Here is a 26671-nt window from a genome sequence, read left to right on the forward strand (position 1 = left end):
TATGTTAACTGTTCAAAAGGGAAATGTTTTCTTTTTGAAAATGGATTTATTAAGGGTTTAGTCCAACATCAGGATATAACATTAATGCTGAATCTGTTCTATGCTTAAGTATACCTGTCTTTACTTTTTAAATAGCTGTGTCGTAACACTTTTTTTTTAATCTAGTAGTCAAATATTTGATAAATTTAGCAGTCTGTAATATAGCTAAGAACTAGAAAGGAAAGGAAAGTATCTTTTGAATGGCTAGACTTGATATCATAATGTCTGTATACAAAAGCACACACTTAACTCACAGGAATGTCTCCTGACTTTAACGTGGTTAGTTCTCTAGTTGTATACTTTAAGACATATTAGACTAAGATGAAGGGAGAGTATCAACAAGAGGTCAATAAAGAAAAGGCTTACAACTTAGAAATAGGGGAAGGAAGACCGGAGGAGGAAGACGCGCCAGGCGCCCAGCCAGACCGGAGGAGGAAGTCCGGCCCTCCCCCCAGTGCTAGTCCGGAGGAAGCCCATCAATTCTTAAAACCCATCAAAGGGGGTGTGGCTACCAGCACGGTTCTGCGGCTGATCCAGGTACCCAGTTTCCAACTCCCCCACCCTTAGCTGCGATAACTCAAATCATTTTCCACAAGCTTTTGGGGACTGTAGCTATCAACGCAAAACAACAACTGTACAGGCACCTGGTTTCTACCTCAGAGACTAGAGTAGGGAAGATACAGGTGGAAGCTCATTTCCTTTCACACTGGCTATACCCACCACCCTGATTACAGAGGCTCAAGCTAGGAATAGACAACGCGACCTACTGGAAGCAAGGAAAACAGTGTTCTGAGAGACTTTTTTTTTTTTTTTTTTTGCTCTCTTTCTCTTTTCTTCTCTCTCTTCCACAACTTCGGCATATGTGAAATCAAGAACTGTACATGAACAACCGAATTGCCAAAGTAATATAATATAGAGGAATTGCATTTTTCTTTATTTCTATCTTACTTCCCTTTCCCTTCTCTTATTTCTCTTTTCTTCCTTGTTATTTTTTTTCTTTTTTTTTAATTCGTATTCTCACTATCCCACTTTCAATCTCCTAACTTTTGCTATCTATACATAGAGTAACTATCTAAATAGATAGGAGGTTGAATATATACATTCTTCCATAAATTACCAGTCTAGTGGTTAGAGTTCTCCAAAGGTGCTAAGTTAGTTTAACCTCATACCCTCACTCCTTTCCCTCTAAGTATAACATCCTTCATCTGAAATTAAGTTTTCTATATGCCACCAGATATGGTACGCCTTTTATGAAACTAAGGAATATATTCTTAAGTAATAATTAAAACCAATATCTATAGTCTTAGAATCTAACTATAAATGTTTCAATAATGAAACTTGTGCCTAGATAATGTGCTGTTGATATTGGGATCTGTTAACATTGTCTTTCTCCGCAAAAGAGGGATTTTGGAGCTATACAAGAACAATACAAATATATAAGGGGAAAAACATTAGCACAACCGTTTCACAAAGCTAGAAAGAATCATGAGCAGTATGAAAAGACAAGGAAAGAAAGGGCCACAAACAATACAGGTCAATTCAACATTAGATGAAGTAATATCTGCAGCTGATGGAATGTCAGACAAAGAGTTCAGGATATACATGCTTCAGATGATTTGGAGTCTCAAGGAAGACATTATACATCAAATTCAGACAATGAAAAATCACTTTGACAATGAATTACATAAACAAATCCAAGAAGCAAAAGATCAACTCTATAGGGAGATAGAGGACATAAAAAACAAACAAACAGAAATCCTGGAAATGCAGGAAACAATAAACCAAATTAAAAGCTCAAATGAGAGTATTAGCAGCAGAGTAGAACACTTAGCAGATAGAACTTCAGACAACGAAGACAAAGTTTTTCAATTTGAAAAGAACATAGACAGCTCAGCGAGAATATTAAGAAACCATGAGCAGAACATCCAAGAATTATGGGATAACATCAAGAAACCAAACCTAAGAGTTATTGGGATACAAGAGGCTACAGAGGTCCAAACCAAGGGAATGAGCAATCTATTCAATGAAATAATACTAGAAAACTTCCTAGACTTAAAGAATGAAAAAGAAATCCAAATACTAGAAGCCTACAGGACACCGAATATACAAAATCATAAGAGGTTCACACCAAGACACATAATAATGAAGATGCCCAACATACAGAATAAGGAGAGAATCTTAAAAGCCATAAGAGAGAGGAAGCAGATTACATATAGGGGTAAACCAATCAGGATAACTGCTGATCTTTCAACACAGACTCTGAAAGCTAGAAGATCCTGGAATGACATATTTCAAACGCTGAAAGAAAAAGGGTTCCAACCAAGAATCATGTATCCAGCAAAATTAAGCTTCAGGATTGAAGATGAAATAAAAATCTTCCATGATAAACAAAAGTTAAAAGAATTTGCAGCTAGAAAACCAGCTCTTCAAAACATCCTTGGCAAAACATTACAGGAAGAGGAAATGAAAAATAACAATGAAAACCAACAGCGGGAGGTAGTACAGTAAAGGAAAAACTAAGCATAGAGGAAAAACAAATCATGTTAAGTATCGTACATAACCAAATATGGCTTTAAATACAAACCATATCTCAATAGTAACCCTAAATGTTAATGGCTTAAATGCACCAATCAAAAGACATAGGCTAGTAGAATGAATTAAAAAAAAAGATCCAACAATATGCTGCCTACAGGAGACGCATCTGATAGGAAAAGACATACACAGACTGAAGGTGAAAGGTTGGGAAAAATCATATCACTCATACGGACCCCGGAAGCAAGCAGGGGTGTCCATACTTGTATCAAATAAAATAGACTTCAAGCCAAAGTTAATCAAAAGGGATAAACAAGGACACTACATACTGCTCAATGGAACCATACACCAACAAGACTTGACGATCATTAATATATATGCCCCAAACAATGGTGCAGCTACGTTCATCAAACAAACTCTTCTCAAGTTCAAGAGTCTAATAGACCACAACACAATAATCATGGGAGATTTTAACACACCTCTCTCACCACTGGACAGATCTTCCAAACAAAAGTTGAATAAAGAAACCATAGAGCTCAATAATACAATTAATAACTTAGACTTAATTGATATATACAGAATATACCACCCAACATCAAGCGGATACACTTTCTTCTCAGCAGCACATGGATCCTTCTCAAAAATAGACCATATATTATGTCACAGGGCAAATCTTAGCAATTACAAAGGAGTTGAGATACTACCATGCATTCTATCTGATCATAATGGAATGAAATTGGAAATCAATAATAAAATGAGAAAGGAAAAATCCTACATCACATGGAGATTAAACAATATGCTACTGAATGAACAAAGGGTTACAGAAGACATCAAAGAGGAAATTAAAAAATTCTTAGAGGTAAATGAAAACTCAGACACACCATATCGAAATCTGTGGGACACTATGAAAGCAGTACTAAGAGGAAAATTCATTTCATGGAGTTCATTCCTTAAAAGAAAGAAAAGCCAACAAATAAATGACCTCACACTACACCTCGAAGCCTTAGAAAAAGAAGAACAAATCAGCAGCAAATACAGTAGAAGGCAAGAAATAATTAAAATTAGAGCTGAAATCAATGAAATTGAAACAAAAGAAACAATTGAAAAAATTCACAAAACTAAAAGTTGGTTCTTTGAAAAAATAAATAAGATTGATAGACCACTAGCCACGCTAACAAAGAGAAGAAGAGAGAGAACCCAAATTACTAGCATACGGGATGAAACAGGCAACATCACAACAGACAATTCAGAAATACAGAAGATAATTAGAAATTATTTTGAAACCCTATACTCTAATAAAATAGAAGATAGTGAAGGCATCGATAAATTCCTTAAGACATATGAACTACCCAGATTGAATCAGGAAGATATAAACAACCTAAACAGACCAATATCAAGTGAGGAAATAGAAGAAGCCATCAGAAGACTACCAACCAAGAAAAGCCCAGGACCGCATGGATATACAGCAGAGTTTTACAAGAACTTTAAAGAAGAACTAATACCAATATTCCACAATCTATTTCAGGAGATAGAAAAAGAGGGAGAACTTCCAAATTCATTCTATGAGGCCAATATCACCCTGATTCCCAAACCAGATAAGGACACCTCAAAGAAAGAAAACTACAGACCAATATCCCTAGTGAATTTAGATGCAAAAATCCTCAATAAAATTCTTTCAAATCATATACAAAAACATATCAAAAAGATCGTGCACCATGATCAAGTAGGATTCATCCCTGGGATGCAAGGCTGGTTCAATATACGGAAATCAATAAACATTATTTACCACATCAATAGACTTAAAAATAAGAACCATATGATCATCTCGATAGATGCAGAAAAAGCATTCGACAAAGTACAGCGTCCCTTTATGTTCAAAACATTAGAAAAACTAGGGATAACAGGAACTTACCTCAAAATTGTAAAAGCTATGTATGCAAAGCTTCAGGCTAGCATCATTCTAAATGGAAAAAACTGAAGGCATTCCCTCTAAATTCTGGAACAAGACAGGGATGCCCTCTCTCACCACTTCTATTCAATATAGTTCTCGAAATCCTGGCCAGAGCAATTAGACAGACAAAAGAAATTAAAGGCATTAAGATAGGAAAAGAAGAACTTAAATTATCACTATTTGCGGATGAGATGATCCTATACCTAGAAGACACAAAAGGGTCTACAAAGAAACTACTAGAGCTAATAAATGAATTCAGCAAAGTGGCAGGATATAAAATCAACACGCATAAATCAAAGGCATTCCTGTATATCAGCGACAAATCTTCTGAACTGGAAGTGAGGACAACCACTCCATTCACAATATCCTCAAAAAAAAAAAATAAAATACTTGGGAATCAACCTAACAAAAGAGGTGAAAGATTTATACAATGAAAACTATAGAACCCTAAGGAGAGAAATAGAAGAAGATCTTAGAAGGTGGAAAAATATACCCTGTTCATGGATAGGCAGAACTAACATCATCAAAATGGCGATATTACCAAAAGTTCTCTATAGGTTCAATGCAATGCCAATCAAAATCCCAATGGCATTTCTTGTAGAAATAGATAAAGCAATCATGAAATTCATATGGAAAAAATAAAAGACCCAGAATAGCAAAAGCAATTCTAAGCAGGAAGTGTGAATCAGGAGGTGTAGCGATACCAGATTTTAAACTGTACTACAAAGCAATAGTAACAAAAACAGCATGGTATTGGTACCAAAACAGGCGGGTGGACCAATGGTATAGAATAGAGGACACAGAAACCAATCCACAAAATTACAATTATCTTATATTTGATAAAGGGGCTAAAAGCATGCAATGGAGGAAGGATAGCATCTTCAACAAATGGTGCTGGGAAAACTGGAAATCCATATGCAACAAAATGAAACTGAATTCCCTCCTCTCGCCATGCACAAAAGTTAACTCAAAATGGATCAAGGAGCTTGATATCAAATCAGAGACTCTGCGTCTGATAGAGGAAAAAGTTGGCTCCGATCTACATATTGTGGGGTCGGGCTCCAAATTCCTTAATAGGATACCCATAGCACAAGAGTTAATAACTAGAATCAACAAATGGGACTTACTTAAACTAAAAAGATTTTTCTCAGCAAGAGAAACAATAAGAGAGGTAAACAGGGAGCCTACGTCATGGGAACAAATTTTTACTCCTCACACTTCAGATAGAGCCCTAATATCCAGAGTATACAAAGAACTCAAAAAATTAAACAATAAGAAAACAAATAACCCAATCAACAAATGGGCCAAAGACCTGAACAGACACTTCTCAGAGGAGGACACACAATCAGTCAACAAGTACATGAAAAAATGCTCACCATCTCTAGCAGTCAGAGAAATGCAAATGAAAACCACCCTAAGATACCATCTCACTCCAGTAAGATTGGCAGCCATTATGCAGTCAAACAACAACAAGTGCTGGCGAGGATGTGGGGAAAAGGGTACTCTTGTACATTGCTGGTGGGACTGCAAATTGGTGCGGCCAATATGGAAAGCAGTATGGAGATTCCTGGGAAAGCTGGGAATGGAACCACCATTTGACCCAGCTATTGCCCTTCTCGGACTATTCCCTGAAGACCTTAAAAGAGCGTACTACAGGGATACTGCCACATCGATGTTCATAGCAGCACAATTCACAATAGCTAGACTGTGGAACCAACCCCGATGTCCCTCAATAGATGAATGCATAAAAAAAATGTGGCATTTATACACAATGGAGTACTACGCAGCACTAGGAAATGACAAAATCATGGAATTTGCAGGGAAATGGTTGCCATTAGAGCAGATTATGCTAAGTGAAGCTAGCCAATCCCTAAAAAACAAATGCAAATGTCTTCTTTGATATAATGAGAGCATCTAAGAACAGAGCAGGGAGGAAGAACAGGAGGAAAAGATTAACATTAAACAGAGTCATGAGGTCGGAGGGAAAGGGAGAGAAAAGGGAAATTGCATGGAAATGGAAGGAGACCCTCATTGTTATACAAAATTACATATAAGAGGTTGTGAGGGGAATGGGAAAAAATAAGGAGAGAAATGAATTACAGTAGATGGGGTAGAGAGAGAAGATGGGAGGGGAGGAGAGGGGGGATAGTAGAGGATAGGAAAGGTAGCAGAATACAACAGTTACTATTATGGCATTATGTAAAAATGTGGATGTGTAACCGATGTGATTCTGCAATCTTTGTAATGTTTTGAATAACCAATAAAAAAAAATAAGAAATAGGGGAAGGAGAAGCAAACTTTAAAAGATTGTTACCTGTAGCCATTAAATGATTGAAAGGGCAAGCGGCTATACATACTCTACTCAGTTCTAGTAAGTCATTTTTAAACAGAAGAGGTGTAATGCTCAAAAGTACTGCTCACTCTAACAGTAGTCAACATCTACAATGGTTAACTTAAGTAGAATTTGCATTTATAAGATACAGTGAAACATAAACTATCGTGTAACATAATTGTAGAAAGGTTTCCTTGAAAATAGTTTCTGATGGTTTTAGCACCCAAGCAAATTAGTTTCATTCAAGGTGGGTTAAGTCGATTTCCCAGGGAAATGAGGAATTGCTATGTAAATCTATGAAATTGTCCCTTGCTGTCCATCTCCAGAAACACATCCTAAATCTGGACTCCAAATGTAATATAATTTCTGATGTTTTACCAATTATGTTTAATATTAGAAATATTTGATAATTTAATTGTAAGTACATGTATATAAACATTATTTCTATTTTTATAGGATAATTGACATTATAATAAATCAAGTTATATTTAATAATAATTCTTATCTTATATTCTAATCTAAACTGGAAATCTATGAAGAAATCATTTGATGCATAAACATAAATAAAAATCAGTTATTTTCATCAGTGTCACGGATGATTGATTGAAATGTACCTTAAAGAGATTTACTTTTTCTTTCTTTTTTTTTTTAAGAGAGAGGGAGAGAGAGAGAGAGAGAGAGAATTTTTTTTTAATATTTATTTTTTAGTATTCGGCGGACACAACATCTCTGTTTATATGCGGTGCTGAGGATCGAACCCGGGCCGCACGCATGGCAGGCGAGCGCGCTACTGCTTGAGCCACATCCTCAGCCCTAGATTTACTTTTTCCTAACAGTTTTGGAGTAACCAAAGCATTTTTTGCTTGTTTGTTTTAAATCTTTATGGGATGGAAATTGTATACTTTAGAATTTTATAACCGACAAAATTTTCTTGTATAATATTTTCTAAGTCTCTGAAACAACTGAACCTTTAGGTACTTGGTGGAATTCCAAAATGCCTTTAACTGCTATTTTACTATTTTCTTCTTTATGTGATTCTTCATACTGTTTCTCAACATTTTTACTTTATTTCTTTTCACTCTTTTTGTGACAGCAGATTACAACATAGATAAATCTTTTTTTTTTTTTACTATTAACACTATAACAAAACATCTAACACTCTTCTTTGTTCTGTCAGGTGAATTGCCTAATATACCCAACGATTCCCTTATTCTTTGGTTTTCTTTATGCATATAATTTTCTCTATTATTTTCTTAGGATACATTTACAATGGAGGAATATATAAAGAAACAGCAGTTTTGAAGTGCTTGGAATTTATTTCCCTTAAGATTTCCTGATCTAGAATAACCATAGACTATGCCTGCATTCTACCAAATTTGGAATACACACACACACAATGTACACACAAAAATGTGATGTATTATTATTGTTGTTCTTTTAAAGAAAAGCAGAAAGAGTAATCCATGGCTCTCATGTTATCATTCCCATGCATGTCAAAGAGAACTATGAGTTGTGGCCTGCTATGCCTTCTCACCAGAACAATCTGGGAAGTGACTAGAGCTCTCTTGAATTTGACCCTAGAGATAGAATCTATGAGTAATCCCAGATTTACCTCATATCAGTACCTTGGACCTATGCTATATGTCTAAAAGTTTAATGTAGGGGAAGTAAAGCTAGAATAACAATTGACAACACTAGGGCTAGTAATCCACCTAGTAGGAATAGATTATAAAGTTGCATAGGCAAATAGGAAATATTATTCTGGTTTAATGTGTTGCATTGTGCTTAGGGGATTTACAGGCATATAGTTGTCTGAGTCTTCTAATAGGTCTGAGGAGAATAAAACTAAGGCTAATATAAAAATAAGGAGTATCAAACCTAGGTATCTTCAATTGTATAGTAGGGGTGAAAAGGGATTTTTTAAAAATATTTTTTTTAGTTGTAGATGGACACAACACCTTATTTGTTTATTTTATTTGTTTACTTTTATGTGGTGCTGGGAACGAACCCAGTAGTGAGAAGGTATTTTAATGAGATGCTGTAGATCAGGGATTACTAATAGTGTTAATGGGCCAAGCTATATGGGCAATGACCAAACAGACTTTATTTAGCCCAGGTCATGTAAGAAATGCTTCTCCCATGGGAAAGCCCCGCCTCTGTACTCCTCAGTAGTTGCTTAGCATAGCATGTTCGGCAACACAAAATGGCAATTTTTATACAATGTAAAAGTGTTCTCCCTCTGGTCCCCATTTTTCTTGGACAATGTACACTTTCAGAGATTGATTGTCTAGATGTTAGTAACCATTCTTTTATTATTTTTAAGTTGTCAGTGGACACAATAACCTTTATTTTATTTATTTACATGTAGTGTTGAGGATCAAACCCATGGCCTCACACATGCTAGGTGAGCACTGTACCATTGAGCCACAACCCCAGCCCACTATTCTTTAACTTGTACTCAATAGGGACCTTTTGGCTGACTCCTCTTTCTGCTTATGATTTTACATCTCATGACATTGTTTTTGAATCATAGTGACAACTACTTCTGATTAATATGGTTTGGACCATAAAAGGTGTACTCAAACCCCGCAAGGGGGTCAAAGGGTATAGACTTGCTTTGCTCCTTGGCCTACCAGCTGGTGGATCTGAACCACTGGCTAGTGAATAAAGGTTCTGTCTCCTGCTCTAAGATTGACTTGGTGATTTATTGCAATTTCACCTTACCAATAGAAGTCATCTTCTGGGTCAAATCTAAGAGATCTCTAGTCACATTTTGAAGTGCTGTGTTAAGGTATCGTGCACAGTTGATTTTTGATGTTTTCTGCATCTTTGAGAGGGAGGAGTGATAATTTAGGAGTCATGCATTTTCTCTTTCTGCTTTTCATTAAAAGTATAACAGCAACATGGTGGTGGGGGTGTGCTCAGCGGTAGAGTGCTTGCTTCTCATGTGGGAGGCACTGGGTTCAATCCTCAGCACCACATAAAAGTAAATAAACAAAATAAAGATACTGCATCCATGTATAACTAAAAAATATTTTTTCAAAAAGAATAACAGCAACAATAATAGCCTTTCTCTGTATACATTTTTTTTGCTGTCAATCCCAAAATTGGATAAAAAGCATATATTAGATCAAAAGAATTCATCTTAATAGAAGTTTCATATTAAAATTTAATTTGGCAGTTATAAAAACATGTTTGCTACTTTTGGAAAAATAAGCATAAAAATTCATCAGAACTTTATTTAAAGTTTTTCTTAATATCTGATTTGAGTATAAAAATGTTTACTTATTTTTATTCAGAAAAGCATTGTAGATTTGTATATATTTCACATTGTTCTGCTTCTCTAAATCTATGAAATTCTAATAGATTTTTTTTCTTGAGTATTTTATGTGTACTTGCAGGGAAATAATCAGGATCATGAATAAATTCATGTGAAAAGGAGTTATCCTGTAGTCTTGCCATTCCCTTAACAGTAATGGAAATAAAAGATATATAGACCACCCGAAGTATTTCCATAATATCTGGAAAGTAGCTTACACTTTTGTAATTCAAAACTGATCTATGATGTGTTTTCTTGTTTTTGTTCTTAGACATTTTTATGAGTCAGCTTTATAACATCCCAGAAGTAGTTTTCAGGAGATTTTTTTGTATAGAAACTTAGAGCTATCATCCAACTCATTTCATGTATTATCAGTTTTCTTGTACTTTGAGACTTCAAGGTTGGTGATTAGAGAGAGATCTTGGTCTCATTAGTCCGAAAAATAACAATTATATAAAAACATTATTCATATTAATTATGTGGCTTTTCATTGTTTCAGGAATTCAGGCTCATCACTTGTTTCTCAAACATCAGATTTACCTGCTATTCCTAGTGAGCAGATGTACAGAATTTGAATTTCTAAAAAATATTTTATTCAGATACATAAATTTAAAAGGGAATAATATATTTTTATTTGTATGTAGGAACCATTTTAATTGTTATTAATGGATTTGTTTAGCTCTTGGATTCCCTCTCATTCTGTGTGTGTGTGTGTGTGTGTATGAGAGAGAGAGAGAGAGAGAGAGAGAGAGAGAGAGAACGCACACACGTGCGCTTTAAAACTGAAATGCAATTCTTCTGATTTCTGACATCCTTCCAGGCTGTATTGGAATTATATAATGTGATTTAATCATACGTACATTTATCCTGTTTTAGAATATGGAATCTCCCACTTTTCCAGTCTCCCATTTCCCAGTGCTTTATAGCCAAAGCTGTATGCACTTTGTGTAATTTCATTCATCTCAAATAAATTGAACTTTGAAAAAGCAACTGTTACTCTGGTCCTCCATGCATTCAGCAGATATATAAAGAATATTTGCTACTTTACAACACTTTGCAAAACATGTCTGTGAACTAAGAAAAAGTGAATTTTAAGGAGTTCAAATGCAGGAAATGGCTGGAGACAATAAAAGTTAAAAATTACTGAAGATGAGTGGAAGATTCTAAAGTAGTGAAAGTGCTTATTCTGTGCAAGATGCTTTGTTACAACAGCTCAAGTGGAGCAAAACCCACTGTAACTTTAGGGACAACTTCACCCTCATTTGATTCTGATCCCCACTCCTAGTTTACACCTATGGTCCCACCCTTGCTGGAAGCATGGGTGGTAGGGAAAAGAACCCAAGCAAAGGATAAGTGAGTAGAAAATAAAAATAACACAGAATTGTCCTGCAGATAAAAATTATAATACATTATATTTCTAAGGCATTTTGTACTTTGCACTCTTATTTAAACTTTATCATCAGTTCCATGTTATAGTTAAAGAAATTGAAGGTACAATACACTTGGCTAGCAAGCAACAGAAACAAGTCTCTTTAAACTTCTAAGTATGGTATTCCTTTTACTGTAGAACAATAGGAAAACTCCATCCAGTGGAATAGCAATAGCATAAAAGAGAGCAAATGTATAAATACCAGAAACATTATGCTGAGTGAAAGAAGTTTTACATGCACATTAATAAGAACTTGATATGAAGTTATAGAATCACCAAACTAACAGAGGGGTGAAGTCAAGGGGAACATTTATAGTGGTATTTGCAAGTTATTTTGAGATGTATGAAAAATATAAAATAGAGTCAAGTGTGGTGGTACATGCCTATAATCCCAGTAACCAGGGGCTGAAACAAGAGGATTACAGGATGCCCCTGGGATCAATCCTTGTTACCAAAATAAATAAATAAAACTACATGAGAAAAATTTTTTACTTTTCAAGAAGGAAAACAATGACAACCAGATTGTCTGTGAAACTCTGCCTCTGGAATGCTGTAAAAATTTTGTTGTTATTGTTGTTTTTGTTTTTCCTGTATTGACTCTGAATGCAGCCCCACCTCAAGCCAAGGTTAGTTTATATTTTCAGTATTCTTTCCATCCTGTTTACAAAGCCCTAGGACTTTAACTTTTTTTGAAATAATAGAACATGCTGTATTAACTTTGTTTCCTTTTTGATGGGATTTCTAGAATAGTATAGAATGGGAATGTTGTAGAGATGGTATATCTAGATTTCAGCAAAATAATTGAATATTTCATATTAGCTTGTGGACAGAAGGGAAATCTGCAAACAAGACTAGTATAGTTAAGTGTCTTTGCCAAGTGATTTACTCACTGTGTAAAAGGACTGATTAATGGTTGATTTTCATCATGAAATGAAAAGAAGTGTGTCTTCAGCTTTGTCTTATGTACCAATTTTATCAGTGAACTTGATAGGAAGGTAAATGCTTTGTTTAAAACATGTGCAGATTACAAAACTGGATGGGGCATAGAATATAGTTATTCATAGAATACGTATAATTAAAAGTAATGCCAGGATGAATTAAAGCCAAAACAAAAGGTTGCCTATGTGAAACAGTATAAATTTGTATACCTACTATCAGAAAACTGAACTATTTAAACTCAAATGGAGTAAATATTGCACTTGATGTAAATTGATATGGGATTGTTGTCTGACTCTAACCCTCATTTTAAATAGTAACTCTTAAGTACAAAATTACCAAAATAGCTGTAGGCTTTAATAATAAAAGCCTAGGGTCTGAAATGTGGGATTTGCTGATAAATTACATATGGCATGTAAGGAAAAAAAGTCAAGGATGAATACACTATCATTGGCCCAAGATGCTGAGAGTAGCAGATGCCATTTACTGAAATAGATAAAACTGTGTTGGATGAATCTGGAGGATGAAGGAAGTTAGGAATGAAGAGCTGGGCTTTGGGCAACTGTGAAGTATCAGTAAAGGGTTTGAGTAAGCACTGAGATGTGTGCATCTGGGATTCACAGGAGAAGTGAATACTAAATCTTCAGTATATTCCATTGGTTCTCCAGCAGGGGTGTTTTTCTGTCCATTTCCCCTTCTCCCCAAGGATATTCTCCAATTTCTGCAAACATTCTTGATTGTCACTTGTGTGTGTGTGTAGGTGCTACTGGGATCTAGTGGCTGAATGCCAAGGATTTGCTACATATCCTACAATGCTTAACAGCCCTTCACAACAAATAATTATCAGGTCTAGAATGTCAGCAGTTCTCAATTTTGTGTATTTAAAGCAATCCATTTTGGGAGAAGATTTAGATAGAAAAGAAAACAGATAGGGTCAATGAGGAGGAACCAGTAAAGAGAAGTAAACATGTAAGGAATGGCCCAGTGGGTAGGAAGAACTGTAAGTTTGATAACCGGTAGCCAACTGAAAAATATTTGAAGAAGAGAAACTGATCAATTGTGTCAGGCTGCTGATGGGTATGTATGGAAGAACACCAACTTTTTCATTGTGAAAAGTCTTTTGATTTTGACAGGAACTGCTTTGGAAAATGGAGACAGTAGCCTGAATGGAATGATTTTAAGAGATGATGGGAGGAAAGGGAATGGAAACAACTTTTGAGTTTTTCTAGAAAGAACAACTGCTAAATGTTGATGGGAATTTTTTATTGGGAAAAGAGAAAATGATGATCCAGCAGAGGAAGGACATAATTTTAGGATGCGTCTGGTATAATGTAAAATTATTGACTATAAATGGACAGTTCATTTATAATAAGACACATTTTAAAGATAAAAATGTGACACTATGATAAAGAAAGTTTCCGATTGCTCCTACTTTTTTCAGAAAAATAGACAGCCAAGTCATCAGCTGAGAGTAAGAAGGAGTAAGGTTTTGGAGATTACAGAAAAGGGGAGAGAAAAGGAGACAGTGAGTGGGATATATAACTGGATTGACAGGAATTACCAAGGACCCATCTTAGTTTCATAGTCATGGAAACTAAAAATTTGCTCCCAAGATGTGGGTAAAAATTTGCTCCCAAGATGTGGACTCTTTATTCACCCTACTGATTGTTTCTTTTGCTGAGAAGAAGCTTTTCAGTTTGAATCCATCCCACTAGTTGATTCTTGATTTTAATTCTTGTGCTATAGGAGTCTTATTAAGAATGTCCACTTGAATCAAAGTGTGAAATATGATATATCAAGAACTATGTAATGTTTTGAACAACCAACAATAAAAATTAATTAAAAAAAAAAAAAAAGAATGTCACGGCCTAATCCAACATGATGGAGATTTGGGCCTACTTTTTCTTCTTTTAGGTGCAGTGTCTCTGGTTTAATTCTTAGGTCCTTGATCCACTTTGAGTTGAGTTTGTGCATGGTGAGGGATAAGGGTTTAATTTCATTTTGTTACATATGAATTTCCATTTTTCTCAGCACCATTTGTTGAAGAGGCTATCTTTTCTCCAATGTATGTTTTTAGCGCTTTTGTCTAATATAAGATAACCATAATTATGTGGGTTTATTCAACATTAAAAGAGAATAAAATCATGGCATTTGCAGGTAAATGGATGGAGTTGGAGAATATAATGCTAAGTGAAGTTATCCAATCCCAAAAAACCAAATGCCAAATGTTTTCTTTGATAAAATGATGCTGATTCATAGTGGGATAGGGAGAGGGAGCATGGGAAGATTAGATGAACTCTAGATAGGGAAAAGGGGTGGGAGAGTAAGAAAGGTTATGGGGGTAGGAAAGACCCAGGTGGAATGAGATAGGCATCATTACCCTAAGTGCATGTATGAAGACACAAATGGTATGACTCTACTTTGTGTATAAACAGAGATATTAAAAATTATGCTCTAGATGTGTAATATGAATTGTAATGCATTCTGCTGTCTTATATAACAAATTAGAATAAATTTTTAAAATGCTTTAAAAAAATGGGACGAGTGAAACATTCAGCTTCTCACATCAAGTGTGGCCTTAAGTAGGACTGGAGTTTTGCTAAGCGAGTATAATGTTTATATACTGAACTCCCTTACCCAACTATCTCTAAAACTAATGGACTCTACAGGCCCCAGTTTAAAGCCAGTCACTTCACTGGTGCACGGGATTCCATCCCCTCACAAGACATCTTTACTGAAATTCATTATGGTGAATCATGAAATCTAAGCCAGAAAGTAGAGAAGTAAAGAAATGAGGGTTTGGGACAGCTGTGAGATTGAAAAATCAGTAGAGTTGGGAGGTCTCAAGAGGCCAAGGTATCATTGGAGGGAGAACAAATGAAAAAATAGGAGTAAGGTGCTTGAAGTTCTGATTCAGTCATTCTAATGGTAAGATGTGGGATGTGATCAGATAAATAAATTTGAGTGGAGAATAAGATCAATGAAGGAGGATAAAAAGAAAAACAAATGGAAGTCTATCTCTTTGAATATTAAATTAATTAAGAATTATTATTGGAGTTAGTAACAATGACCATACTTAGTGACTGGGTCTTGGTCTTTAATATCAGTTCCCTCTAAAAGGAACCAGAACTCCTTCAAGACTTAGCAGATTCCAGATAAAAGTACTATATTAGTGTAAATTTATGAGGTTGATAACAGAACTGTAGTTTTGTAAAAAAAAAAAAAAAAAAACCTATTTTCTTTTTTGTACTATGGATTGAACACAAGTTCACTTTACCTTTTTTATTTTTTAGTTCGGGACAGGGTCTCACTAAGTCATTGAAGTTCGACTCGAATTTGTGATCCTCTTACCTCAGCTTTCTAAATTACTGGGATTACAAGCATACAAAAATGTCTCTCTTCTTGGGAAAGACATACTCTGAAATATTTAGGGGTACAGGGCTGTAATGTATGAATATTCAGAAAACAAATTACACATATGCATGAGTGGGAGAGGGAGGGAAAATAAAAATAATAAAGCAAATGCATTAAAATGTTAACAAAATAGGTAAATCTGGATAAAGAGTACATAGTGTTCCTTGCATTCTTTTTTATTTTTTAACTTCCTATAAGCTTGAGGTTATTTCCCAAGAAAAAATTTTGATAGGAGTGATGTTGAGAGAGACACAGGGTGATCATGTTAGCTAAGATGTTGGACAATTATATCCTGTGCAGATTATATACATTTTCATTCTTTCAAACCTTGTATTTTTGCATCAGTTTGGTTATTTTGTACCTTATTTTTGACACAGTTATGTTTCATTTTTAATTCTTTTATGTTATCACTATTGGTTCCCATAGCTATATTATTTTATTTATATAACTTTGTGGGTCTGTCGAACTTAGCCATCATTAGTTTTTGCAAGGCTCTCATGGCACCAGTCAGATAACCTGGAAGTCTGGAATTATTCTTTCTTTGTATTTTTTTAAATTAAAACCAGATTTATTAAGATTTAACTAACATGTCATTTAACTCACCCATTCAGGTATACAGTTGAATGGTTTTTAGTATGTTCTCATTCACTTTCATAGCATTTCATCATCCTGCAAGAAACCTGGTATACACTTGCCCCTCCTACCTTCACTCCAACAACAAATCTGTTTGTATTTACAGATTTGGCTATTGGGGATATTTCATATAAATTCAGTCATTTGATACATGGACTTTTATTTCTCCTAGAGTAATGTTTTCAAGATTCATCCATGTTGTAGTGTGCATCAGAACTTCATCTTTTTTATTGCCAAGTAATGTTAGTTATGTGGTGTTGAGAGCCACAGCTGAAAGGGCCCCAGCAAACTTCCAGCTGCCAGCAAACTTCTAGCTGCCAACTGATTGGCTCCACTGCAGTGATGCTCATTGGGCTATTTCCCGCCCTTTCAACCACGGAGCTGCTCACTGGGGGACTTTTTTTTTTTTTTTTTTTTTTAAGAGAGTGAGAAAGGGAGAGAGAGAGAGAATTTTAACATTTATTTATTTTTTTTAGTTATTGGCCGACACAACATCCTTGCTTGCATGCGGTGCTGAGGATCGAACCTGGGCCGCAAGCATGCCAGGCAAGCGTGCTACCGCTTGAGCCACATCCCCAGCCCCCCCCCCTTTTTTTTAAAGAGAGAGAGAGAGAGAGAGAGAATTTTTTGATATTTATTTTTTAGTTATTGGCAGACACAACATCTTTGTTTGTACGTGGTGCTGAGAATCGAACCCGGGCCGCACGCATGCCAGGCAAGCGCGCTACCACTTGAGCCACATCCCCAGCCCCTGGGGGGACTTTTTTTGGCTCTGCCCACGAGACCCAGCCAATCAGCCTCAAGAGCAGGAGGAGTCGGGGAGGTTGAGAGGCTTGTGGGAAGCCGGTGGTGGCAGTTGGGCTCTGAGGGTTTTTCCTGAAGAGCTGTGTGGTGCGGTGTGTGTTCTAAAAATAAAGTTCCTTTCATTTGACAAGTGGCTCCTGAATTGTGCCCAGCCAGACTGCTGCAATGTGAATAGTCTATATTTTATTTAGCTTTTTATCAGTCAGATAACATTTAGATTATTTCCATTTTTGGTTATTATGAACAATGCTATGAACATTTGTGTGCAAGCTTTTGGGTGAACATATATTTTTATTTCTCTTGTTTATATATCTAGGAGTTTAATTGCTGGGTCATATGGTCACTCTGTATTTACTCTGAGGGAACTACTAGACTATTTCTGTACATTGCCACCAGTAATGAATGAGGGTTTATTTTTTCTGCATCCTGGTCAAACATTTGATATTACCTATTCTGTTTATAGCATCTTAGAGGATGTGAATTCAGCTTTTGTTTTATAAATCCCCAAAATATGATCAGTTCTCCCTAATAAAATGATTACTACCCTTTTCTAGCAGTAAGTCTGTCTCCTCATTAAATGTGGAACATATAAATTCAAATAAAATTATTTTATAAATATATTACAAATCAAAATAAAATAAGAAAATGTCTTTTCTGTTTCCATTTCTTTGTTAGTTCTTCAAAATTGTTTTGAGAATATCAAGAGAACCAACAGATGTTGAACTTTAAAGTTTATAACTTTTGTTTTCCTTGAGTTGGGGGGTCTCATTATGTTGAGCAGGCTGGCCTCCAATTCCTGGGCTCACACAATCCTGGCTCAGTTTCCCAAGTAGCTGGAACTACAGGCATGCACCACTGTGCTCCTCAAGTTCATGACTTTTAAGTACCTAGTCATATATATGTTCCCTATCTGGTCCCCACCCGCAAAGTCATCTGTAAGAACTGATGCCATTGACTGTTGCCACTTTAGTCTTCAGAGTACCTTGTTCAGGAACCTTTCTTCACCCTCACCCTTGCACAGAGCCCATTATTTGCCTTCTCTTGGGGAGTTCAGAGCTTCTGTTAGTATTAGTTTACCACTAATGGATTATATTAGATTTGTGGACTCTGCTGAGTATCTTTATTCTTTTTTGTTTTGTTGTTTTTATTTTATTTGCTTATTTTTTTTATTATGTATGTCGAGGAGTGAACCCAATGCCACTCATTGGCAAGCACTCTTCCATTAAGCTACAACCCCAGCCCTCTTTTATTCTTTATCATACTTTCTACAGAAAAATGTTTTTTGGTTTTTTTTTTCACATCACCAACACACAAATTGACTACTTTAAAATATAATGGAATTGCAAGTTGGTAACTATGTCCATGAGGAATGTTATTTAACCTGGTGTCAAAAAAAGTTTTATATTGACTTAATAACCACCAGCATGTGTTACAACTTTAACAAAGGATTGTTTCCTTTTCTATAAACTGCAATTTTAATGTTTTAAAATTGTTTTATTACAGTTGGAAAACTAGAGATTGAATTTAATTTTGAAAATTTATCTATATATATGTAATACGAATTGAAATGCATTCTGCTGTCATATATAACAAATTAGAATAAATTTTAAAAATAAAATTTACACATATTTTTTAAAGGAAAGTAGAAAGAAAGAAATAGTACTTATTATTTGGTTTTCTGTAATAATGGGAAGATGATCTTAGTTTCAGTTCTCCTAAAAAGCCAATTTTTTATATGTTTGAAATCTGCATCCACATTTGTGGAGTGAGTTATGTCATTTCTATGTCCTGATTGAGTTTAATTTACCTTTAAATAATAATCATGATAGAGGATTGGATTAAAATCAATCAATCTGAGAATGATTAATATGTGGATTTTTAAACCCCAATTATAGCAGATACAGATTAACTCAAAGTATTTCATGCACTTTTCCCCCAAATTCATGTCATTAGAAATAAATCAAAGGTCAGAAAGATGAACTATATAATGGTATCTTAGACAACTTCCTTTGGGGAAAAAAATTCTACAAAAATAAGCATAATATCTTTTCTTACCACCATTTCATTGGAGTTCAGGAAAAATTTCAAGATTTAGGTTTATTTTTCTCCTTTTGTTTTCCTTTTTAATGGCTTATTTCTGAGTTTTCAGATAGAAAAAAATAAAAAAACCTATTGGCGGTTGCCAGAAGGTATTCCTTAGGGTTACTTTGCTAATGTATCAACACGACAACACAGACTGGGAATTTGGGTCACACCTGCCTCAGAGGCCCATCAGCCAGGAAGTGTTATAATAGATATTCTTTCTGCACAAAACTAATTGTGCTTTCATGTCCATGGTATTATCTTTATAGAGATTTCTTGTGCCTAAGTCCAAAGTTTTAACTTGACCTGAATATTTCCAGTTGACATTCTCTTTGCTGGTTGGCATTCTCATTGTCAAGGGGATATGAATTTCTCCCTGGTTAAAGAAAAAATACACACTCTAATTTTGATATCTTTTTGTGTTGAATTTTTACAGCTCTCTACTCAAGGAGATGCAAGTCAAGTGATTGGGCCTCTTACTGAAGGTCAGAAAAGAAATGTGGCAGTGGTGAATTCACTGTATAAGTTGCACCAATCTGTAACAAAGGTAACCTTTCTTTTTGGTTTTAATTGATTATTTTTACTTAATTTCAGGTTCTTCTGTTCTTGTCTAAATGTATACAACTTACAAAATATTATTTTATTTTTTTGGAAAAGAATACAATGAAAATGTCATGATTATAAAATAAAATGAGACATTAACTCTTTTTAAACACTTTGATTATGACCTATATTATTTTTTTTTTCTTTTTTTTAAAGAGAGAGTGAGAGAGAGAGAGAGAGAGAGAGAGAGAAAGAATTTTTTTAATATTTATTTTTTAGTTATCGGCGGACACAACATCTTTGTTTGTACGTGGTGCTGAGAATCGAACCCGGCCTGCACGCATGCCAGGCGAGCGCGCTACCACTTGAGCCACATCCCCAGCCCCAGACCTATATTATTTACATACATTTTATCTCTAATAGTGAGTTTAAAACACATGAAATTCAATCCCTCAAGTTAATCAAATTTATTGAACAAATTATTTAAGGGCAAATCATATGTGTTTCATACTTTATTGAAAACCGTAATTTGATACAGGTGGTAATAAGTACATAGCAAAACTAATAACAGAATGAAAACTCTTAAGCCCTCCAACATGTCAGAAAGTTCTGATATGGCTCAAAAAAGCCAGGAAAGAACGGTATTAAAAATAGCAAATTTTTAAATATTATCACAGTTGACTACTTGCAAGTAGAAATAATTTCTGTTATTTTTCTACTAAAGCATTTAAAGTAGTCAGCTAAATTTTACCTTGTTTGCCTCCATGTACAGTCCTTCCTCAATATCCATTGAGGATTGGATCCAGGAATTCCCATCCTACTTTACATGGATACCAAAATCCATAGATGTTCAAGTCCATATATAAAATGGTGTAGTATTTGCATATAACCTATGTACATCTTCCTATGTATGTTAATCAGTTCTAGATTATTCATAATGCCTAATACAGTGTAAGTGCTACAGAAATAGCTATATGGTATTGTTTAGGGAATACTGTCAATAAAAAAGCCTATGCATGTTCAAAACAGATGCAGGGTTTTTTCCCTAATATTTTTGATCCATGATTTATTGATTTCATGAACGTGGAACCCAAGGGTACAGAGAGCCAACTCTATTATGATTAAAGTGAACTATATTCTTTGTTACTAGAACAGTGTTTTTTACTTCAACCATGACTTTCCAGTAGCTTGTGTTTAATTATTCTCTGTAGACCATTTCAAAATACTTCGTAAATAGAATGATAAATATTTAGAAGACTTGAAGAAAGCTAAAGGTTAGGTGTTCTTAAAAATTTGAACTGCTACTAGACATGGTGACACTTGCCTATAATGCCAACTACTTGAGAAGCTGAGGCAGGAGAATCACAAGTTGAAGGTCAGCCTGGAAACTGGGTGAGACTCTTGTCTCAAAAGAAATTTTAAAAGGCCTGGAGATGTGATTCAGTGTGGCCCTGGATTCAACTGCCAGTACTGAAAAAAAAAAAAAAAGAAAAATCTTAAATTCTTAAATTGAGCTTTAATATGCTAGATTATATTTTAGAATAGCCATGTGACATTATTCATTTGTTTAAAAAATTTAACATTCTCTAATCAGCTAAGCATTTCTAAGAATATGAATTTCAACATACTAAACAAAATAATTTTAAAACGTTAACAGGTAAATCTCAGAAAAGTAAAATTATCAGAAACATTCAATGATGTATAATTCTGTTTCCGTACTCATTCTCTAAAACACCACAAATAAATGAATGATTATTCTGTTTAGCCTAATTTAAATGTATTTATTGATATTTTGTGTTGATTTGTAAAAACGGAATATTTTATATTTATGTTTTAAAGACTTCATCAAGAGTCAGCCTAAAGGAAAGTGAATATTTTAAAAGAAATAAGTAAATATGGCTTTATTCTGACCTTTTCAAGTTAAAACTTCATAATGAAACCTTTTTAAGGCAAACAAAGGAAACTAGCTGCTGATATTCTTAATATTTCTATTATTTGAAGTATGTCTTTGCTTTATGTATGTCAAAACATTTTTCAATTGAGTTTTAAAATCATGTATGAGGTAGTACTATGAAGTAGTGATGATATTTTAATGTAGCTTGTGGAAACAGCTTTGTTTTGTTATGATCAAAATTAGTATTTGCAAAAATAAATGTCATAAGCAAAACTGTAACTGAATCAAAAAACCTCATTCTAGGTGGTTTCCAGTCAGAACTCATTCCCTGCTGTAGCTGAGCAAACTATAATGTCAGCCTTAAAGGTAAATGAATTTAATTAAATATTTGACTTTATATAGCAAAGTGATTTTAGAATTGTTTGGCTGAGTAGGAGAATGCTATGTTCTTAAAATATATATAAATGTATTTAAAGTAATATGTTGGATGATTATCCTAAAAACAGAGGATACAGGTATTTGTATTTTCTAGAATTTAAAAATAGATCCTTTTGTTATCTGCAGATAGTGTTCTGCTTATGACAATTGTATATACAGATGCAAGAGTTTTACAGGTATTTACTGTATTTATGGTAGATATTATCCTAGTTCTTCACCAGGATGACACTGATAATATCTGGGAGATGTTTAGGGTTGTCATGACTAGGGTTAGAGTGCTACTGGCATCTATCAGTGGTGACCAAGGATGATGCTAAATACTGTGTAATGCAAAGGACATTTACCCCAACAACAAAGAATTATCTTTCCCAAAATATCAGTAATGCCAAGATTGAGAAAACCTACTTTAAAGTGTAGGGCATAACATCATGGTACATGCCCATTTTTAATATAATTTTTAATAATGAATATATTCCTGTTCAAATAATTAGGAAGTTTACTGAAAAGAAATGTTGGTATGAGATTCAAAGCTAAATGTAGTTAACATTTGGTAACACTTTTAAAAACAAGTAAGTTCACTAGGCACTGTGGTACACACATATAATCACAGTTATTGAGGGTACTAAGGCAAGAGGATCTCAAGTTCAAAGCCAGCCTCATCAACTTAAGAAGACCCTGTCTGAAAATAAAAAGGGCTGGGGATATAGCATAGTGGTGAAGGACCCTGGGTTTAATCCCTAGTACCACTATGCGCCCCCCCCCCCAAAAAAAACAAGTTATTCATTCTTTTTTTTCAATTAATTTTTTAAAATTTATATATGACAGCAGAATGTATTACAATTCTTATTACATATATAGAGCACAATTTTTAATATCTGGTTGTATACAAAGTATATTCATACCAATTCAATTCTTATTATACATCTAGAGCTCAGTTTTTAATATATCTGGTTGTAGCCAAAATATAATTACATCAATTCACGTCTTCATACATGTACTTTGGATAATAATGTCCATCACCTTCTACCATCATTTCTAGCCCCATGCCCGCCCCTGTTCCCCTCGCACCCCACTGCCCTATCCAAATTTCGTCTACTCCTCCCATGCTCCCTCTCCCTACCCCACTATGAATCAACCTCTTTATATCAGAAAAAACATTCGGCATTTGGTTTTTTGGGATTGGCTAACTTCACTTAGCATTATCTTCTCAAACTCCATCAATTTATGTGTCTTATACTTTATTGAAAACCATAATTTGATACAGGTGGTAGTAGTTATATAGCTAATAACAGAATAAAAACTCTCAAGCCCTCCAGATGCCAGAAAGTTCTGGTGTGGCTCAAAAAAAAGGAAGAAACTGTATGAAAAATAGCAAATTTTTAAATGTTATCACAGTTGACTACTTGCAAGTAGATATACTTGATTTCATTCTTTTTTATTGCTGAGTAATATTCCATTGTGTGTATATGCCACTTTTAAGTCCTTTGGGTATAGACTGAGAGAGGGATAGCTGGGTCAAATGATGGTTCCATTCCCAATTTTCCAATAAATCTCCATAATGCTGCACCAATTTGCAGTCCCACCAGCAGTGTATGAGTGTACCTTTTTCCCCACATCCTTGCCAATACTTATTGTTGTTTGTCTTCATAATAGCTGCCATTCTGACTGGAGTGAGATGAAATCTTAAAGTGGTTTTGATTTGCATTTCTCTAATTGCTAGCAATGATGAACATTTTTTCATAAATTTGTTGATTGATTGTATATCATCTTCTGAGAAGTCTCTGTTCAGGTCCTTGGCCCACTTATTGATTGGGCTATTTGTTTTTTAGGTGTTTAGCTTTTTGAGTTCTTTATATACCCTAGAGATTAGTGCTTTATCTGATGTGTGAGGGGTAAAGATTTGCTCCCATCATGTAGGCTCTCTATTCACTTCACAGAATATTTCTTTTGCTGAAAAGAAACTTTTGAGTCCATCGCATTTATTGATTCTTGATTTTAATTCTTGCGACAAAGGACTCTTATTAAGGAAGTTGGGACCTAATCCCACATGATGGAGATTACTTTTTCTTCTATTAGACGCAGGTTTAATTCCTAGGTCCTTGATCCATTTTGAGTTGAGTTTTGTGCATGGTGAGAGATAGAAGTTTAATTTCATTTTGTTGCATATGGTTTTCCAGTTTGTCTCCACACCATTTGTTGAAGATGCTATCTTTTCTCCGGTGCATGCTTTTGACACCTTTGTCTAATATAAGATAATTGGATTATATGGGTTAGTCTATTCTGTACCATTGGTCTACCAGTTTGTTTTGGTGCCAAAACCATGTCATTTTTGTTACTATTGCTCTGTAGTATAGTTTAAGGTCTGGTATAGTGATACCACCTGCTTCACTTTTCCTGCTAATGATTGCTTCAGCTATTCTGGGTCTCTTATTTTTCCAGATGAATTTCATGACCACCTTTTCTATTTCTTTGAGGAATGCCATTGGGATTTTGATCAGAGTTGCATTAAATCTGTATAATGGTTTTGGTAGTATGGTCATTTTGATAATATTAATTCTGCCTATCCAAGAACAAGGTAGATCTTTTCATCTTCTAAGGACTTCTTTGACTTCTTTCTTTAGGGTTCTGTAATTTTCATTATATAGATCTTTCACCTCTTTTGTTAAGTTGATTCCCAAGTATTTTATTTATTTATTATTATTATTTTTTGAGGCTATTGAAAATGGGATAGTTTTCCTCATTTCAAAGGATTTGTCACTGATATACAGAAATGCCTTTGATTTATGGGTGTGGGTTTTTTTATCCTGCTACTTTTCTGAATTCATTTACTAGTTTCTGGTGGAACTTTTAGAGTCTTCTAGGTGTATAATCATATCATCAGCAAATAGTGCCAATTTGAGTTCTTCTTTTCCTATGTGTATCCCTTTAATTTCTTTCATCTGCTAATTGCTCTGGCCAGAGTTTTAAGAACTATGTTAAAAAGAATTGGTAAACGAGGGCATCCCTGTCTTGTTCCAGTTTTTAGAGGGAATGCCTTCAATTTTTTTTCATGTAGAATGGTTGGCCTGGGGTTTAGCATCAATAGCCTTTATGATGAACATAAAGTCATTCTATGTTTTGTCAAATGCTTTTTCTGTGTCAATCGAGATGATCATATGATTCTTATCTTAAAGTCTGCTGATGTGATGAATTACATTATTGATTTCCATATGTTTAACCAACCTTTCATCCCTGGGATGAATCCCACTTGATCGTGGTGCATGATCTTTTTGTATTTGATTTGCCAGAATTTTATTGAGAAGTTTTACATCTATGTTCATTAGATATATGGTCTGAAGTTTTCTTTTTTTTTTTGATGTGTCTTACCCTGGTTTTGGAATAGGGTGATATTGACCTCATAGAATGAGTTTGGAAATGCTCCCTCTTTTTCTATTTTCTGAAATAAACTGAAGAGTATTGGTATTAGTTCTTCTTTAAAGGTCTTGTAGAATTCGGTTATGTATCTGTCCAGTCCTTGGCTTTTCTTGGTTGGTAAACTTTTCATGGCATCTTGTATTTTGTCACTTGAAGTTGATCTGTTTAAATTGTGTATATCATCCTGATTCAATTTGGGCAAATTATACAACTCTAGAAATTTGTTGATGCCTTTGATATTTTCTACTTTACTGGAGTACAAGTTTTCAAAATAATTTCTAATTTTCTTCTGTATTTCTGTAGGGTCTGTTGTGATATTTCCTTTTTCATCCCATATGTTAGTAATTTGAGTTTTCTCTCTCCTTCTTTTCATTAGCATGGCTAAGGGTCTGTCAATTTTATTTATTATTTCAAAGAACCAACTTTTCTGTCAATTTTTTCAGTTGTTTCTTTTGTTTCAATTTCATTGATTTCATCTCTGAATTTAATTACTTCCTGACTTCTACTGCTTTTGGTGTTGATTTGTTCTTCTTTTTGTAGGGCTTTCAGATATAATGTTAGGTCATTTATTTGTTGACTTTTTCTTTTTTTAAGGACTGAACTCCATGCAATGAACTTTCCTCTTAGAACTGCTTTTATAGAGATTTTGATATGTTATATCTGTGTCCTCATTCACCTCTAAAAAGTTTTTAATCTCTTTGATGTCTTCTGCAACCCATTGTTCATTCAATAGTGTATTATTTAGTCTCCACATGTTGGAGTGGCTTTTATTTCTCATTTTATCATTGATTTCTGATTTCATTCCATTATGCTCTGATAGAACACAGGGTAGTATCTCTACTTTTTTATATTTCTAAGAGTTGCTTTGTGGCATAGTATATGGTCTGTTTTAGAGAAGGAACCATGTGCTG

The 26671-nt window shown here is 34.6% G+C and overlaps 1 protein-coding gene across 4 annotated transcripts in view; it reads left to right on the top strand.

Moving 5' to 3' along the window:
• The window catches only part of Cog5 (component of oligomeric golgi complex 5), a 356605-nt gene that overhangs the window by 260136 nt on the left and 69798 nt on the right, over positions 1-26671 (top strand). For all 4 annotated transcript variants that reach the window (XM_076834507.1, XM_076834478.1, XM_076834497.2 and 1 more), the window contains exons 15-16: positions 19908-20018; positions 22212-22274. In XM_076834507.1, the coding sequence (XP_076690622.1) occupies positions 19908-20018; positions 22212-22274 (174 nt within the window). The remainder of the gene's footprint in view (positions 1-19907; positions 20019-22211; positions 22275-26671) is intronic.

The sequence above is a fragment of the Callospermophilus lateralis genome, chromosome 1, assembly GCF_048772815.1.
Source record: "Callospermophilus lateralis isolate mCalLat2 chromosome 1, mCalLat2.hap1, whole genome shotgun sequence".
Taxonomy (NCBI): domain Eukaryota; kingdom Metazoa; phylum Chordata; class Mammalia; order Rodentia; family Sciuridae; genus Callospermophilus; species Callospermophilus lateralis.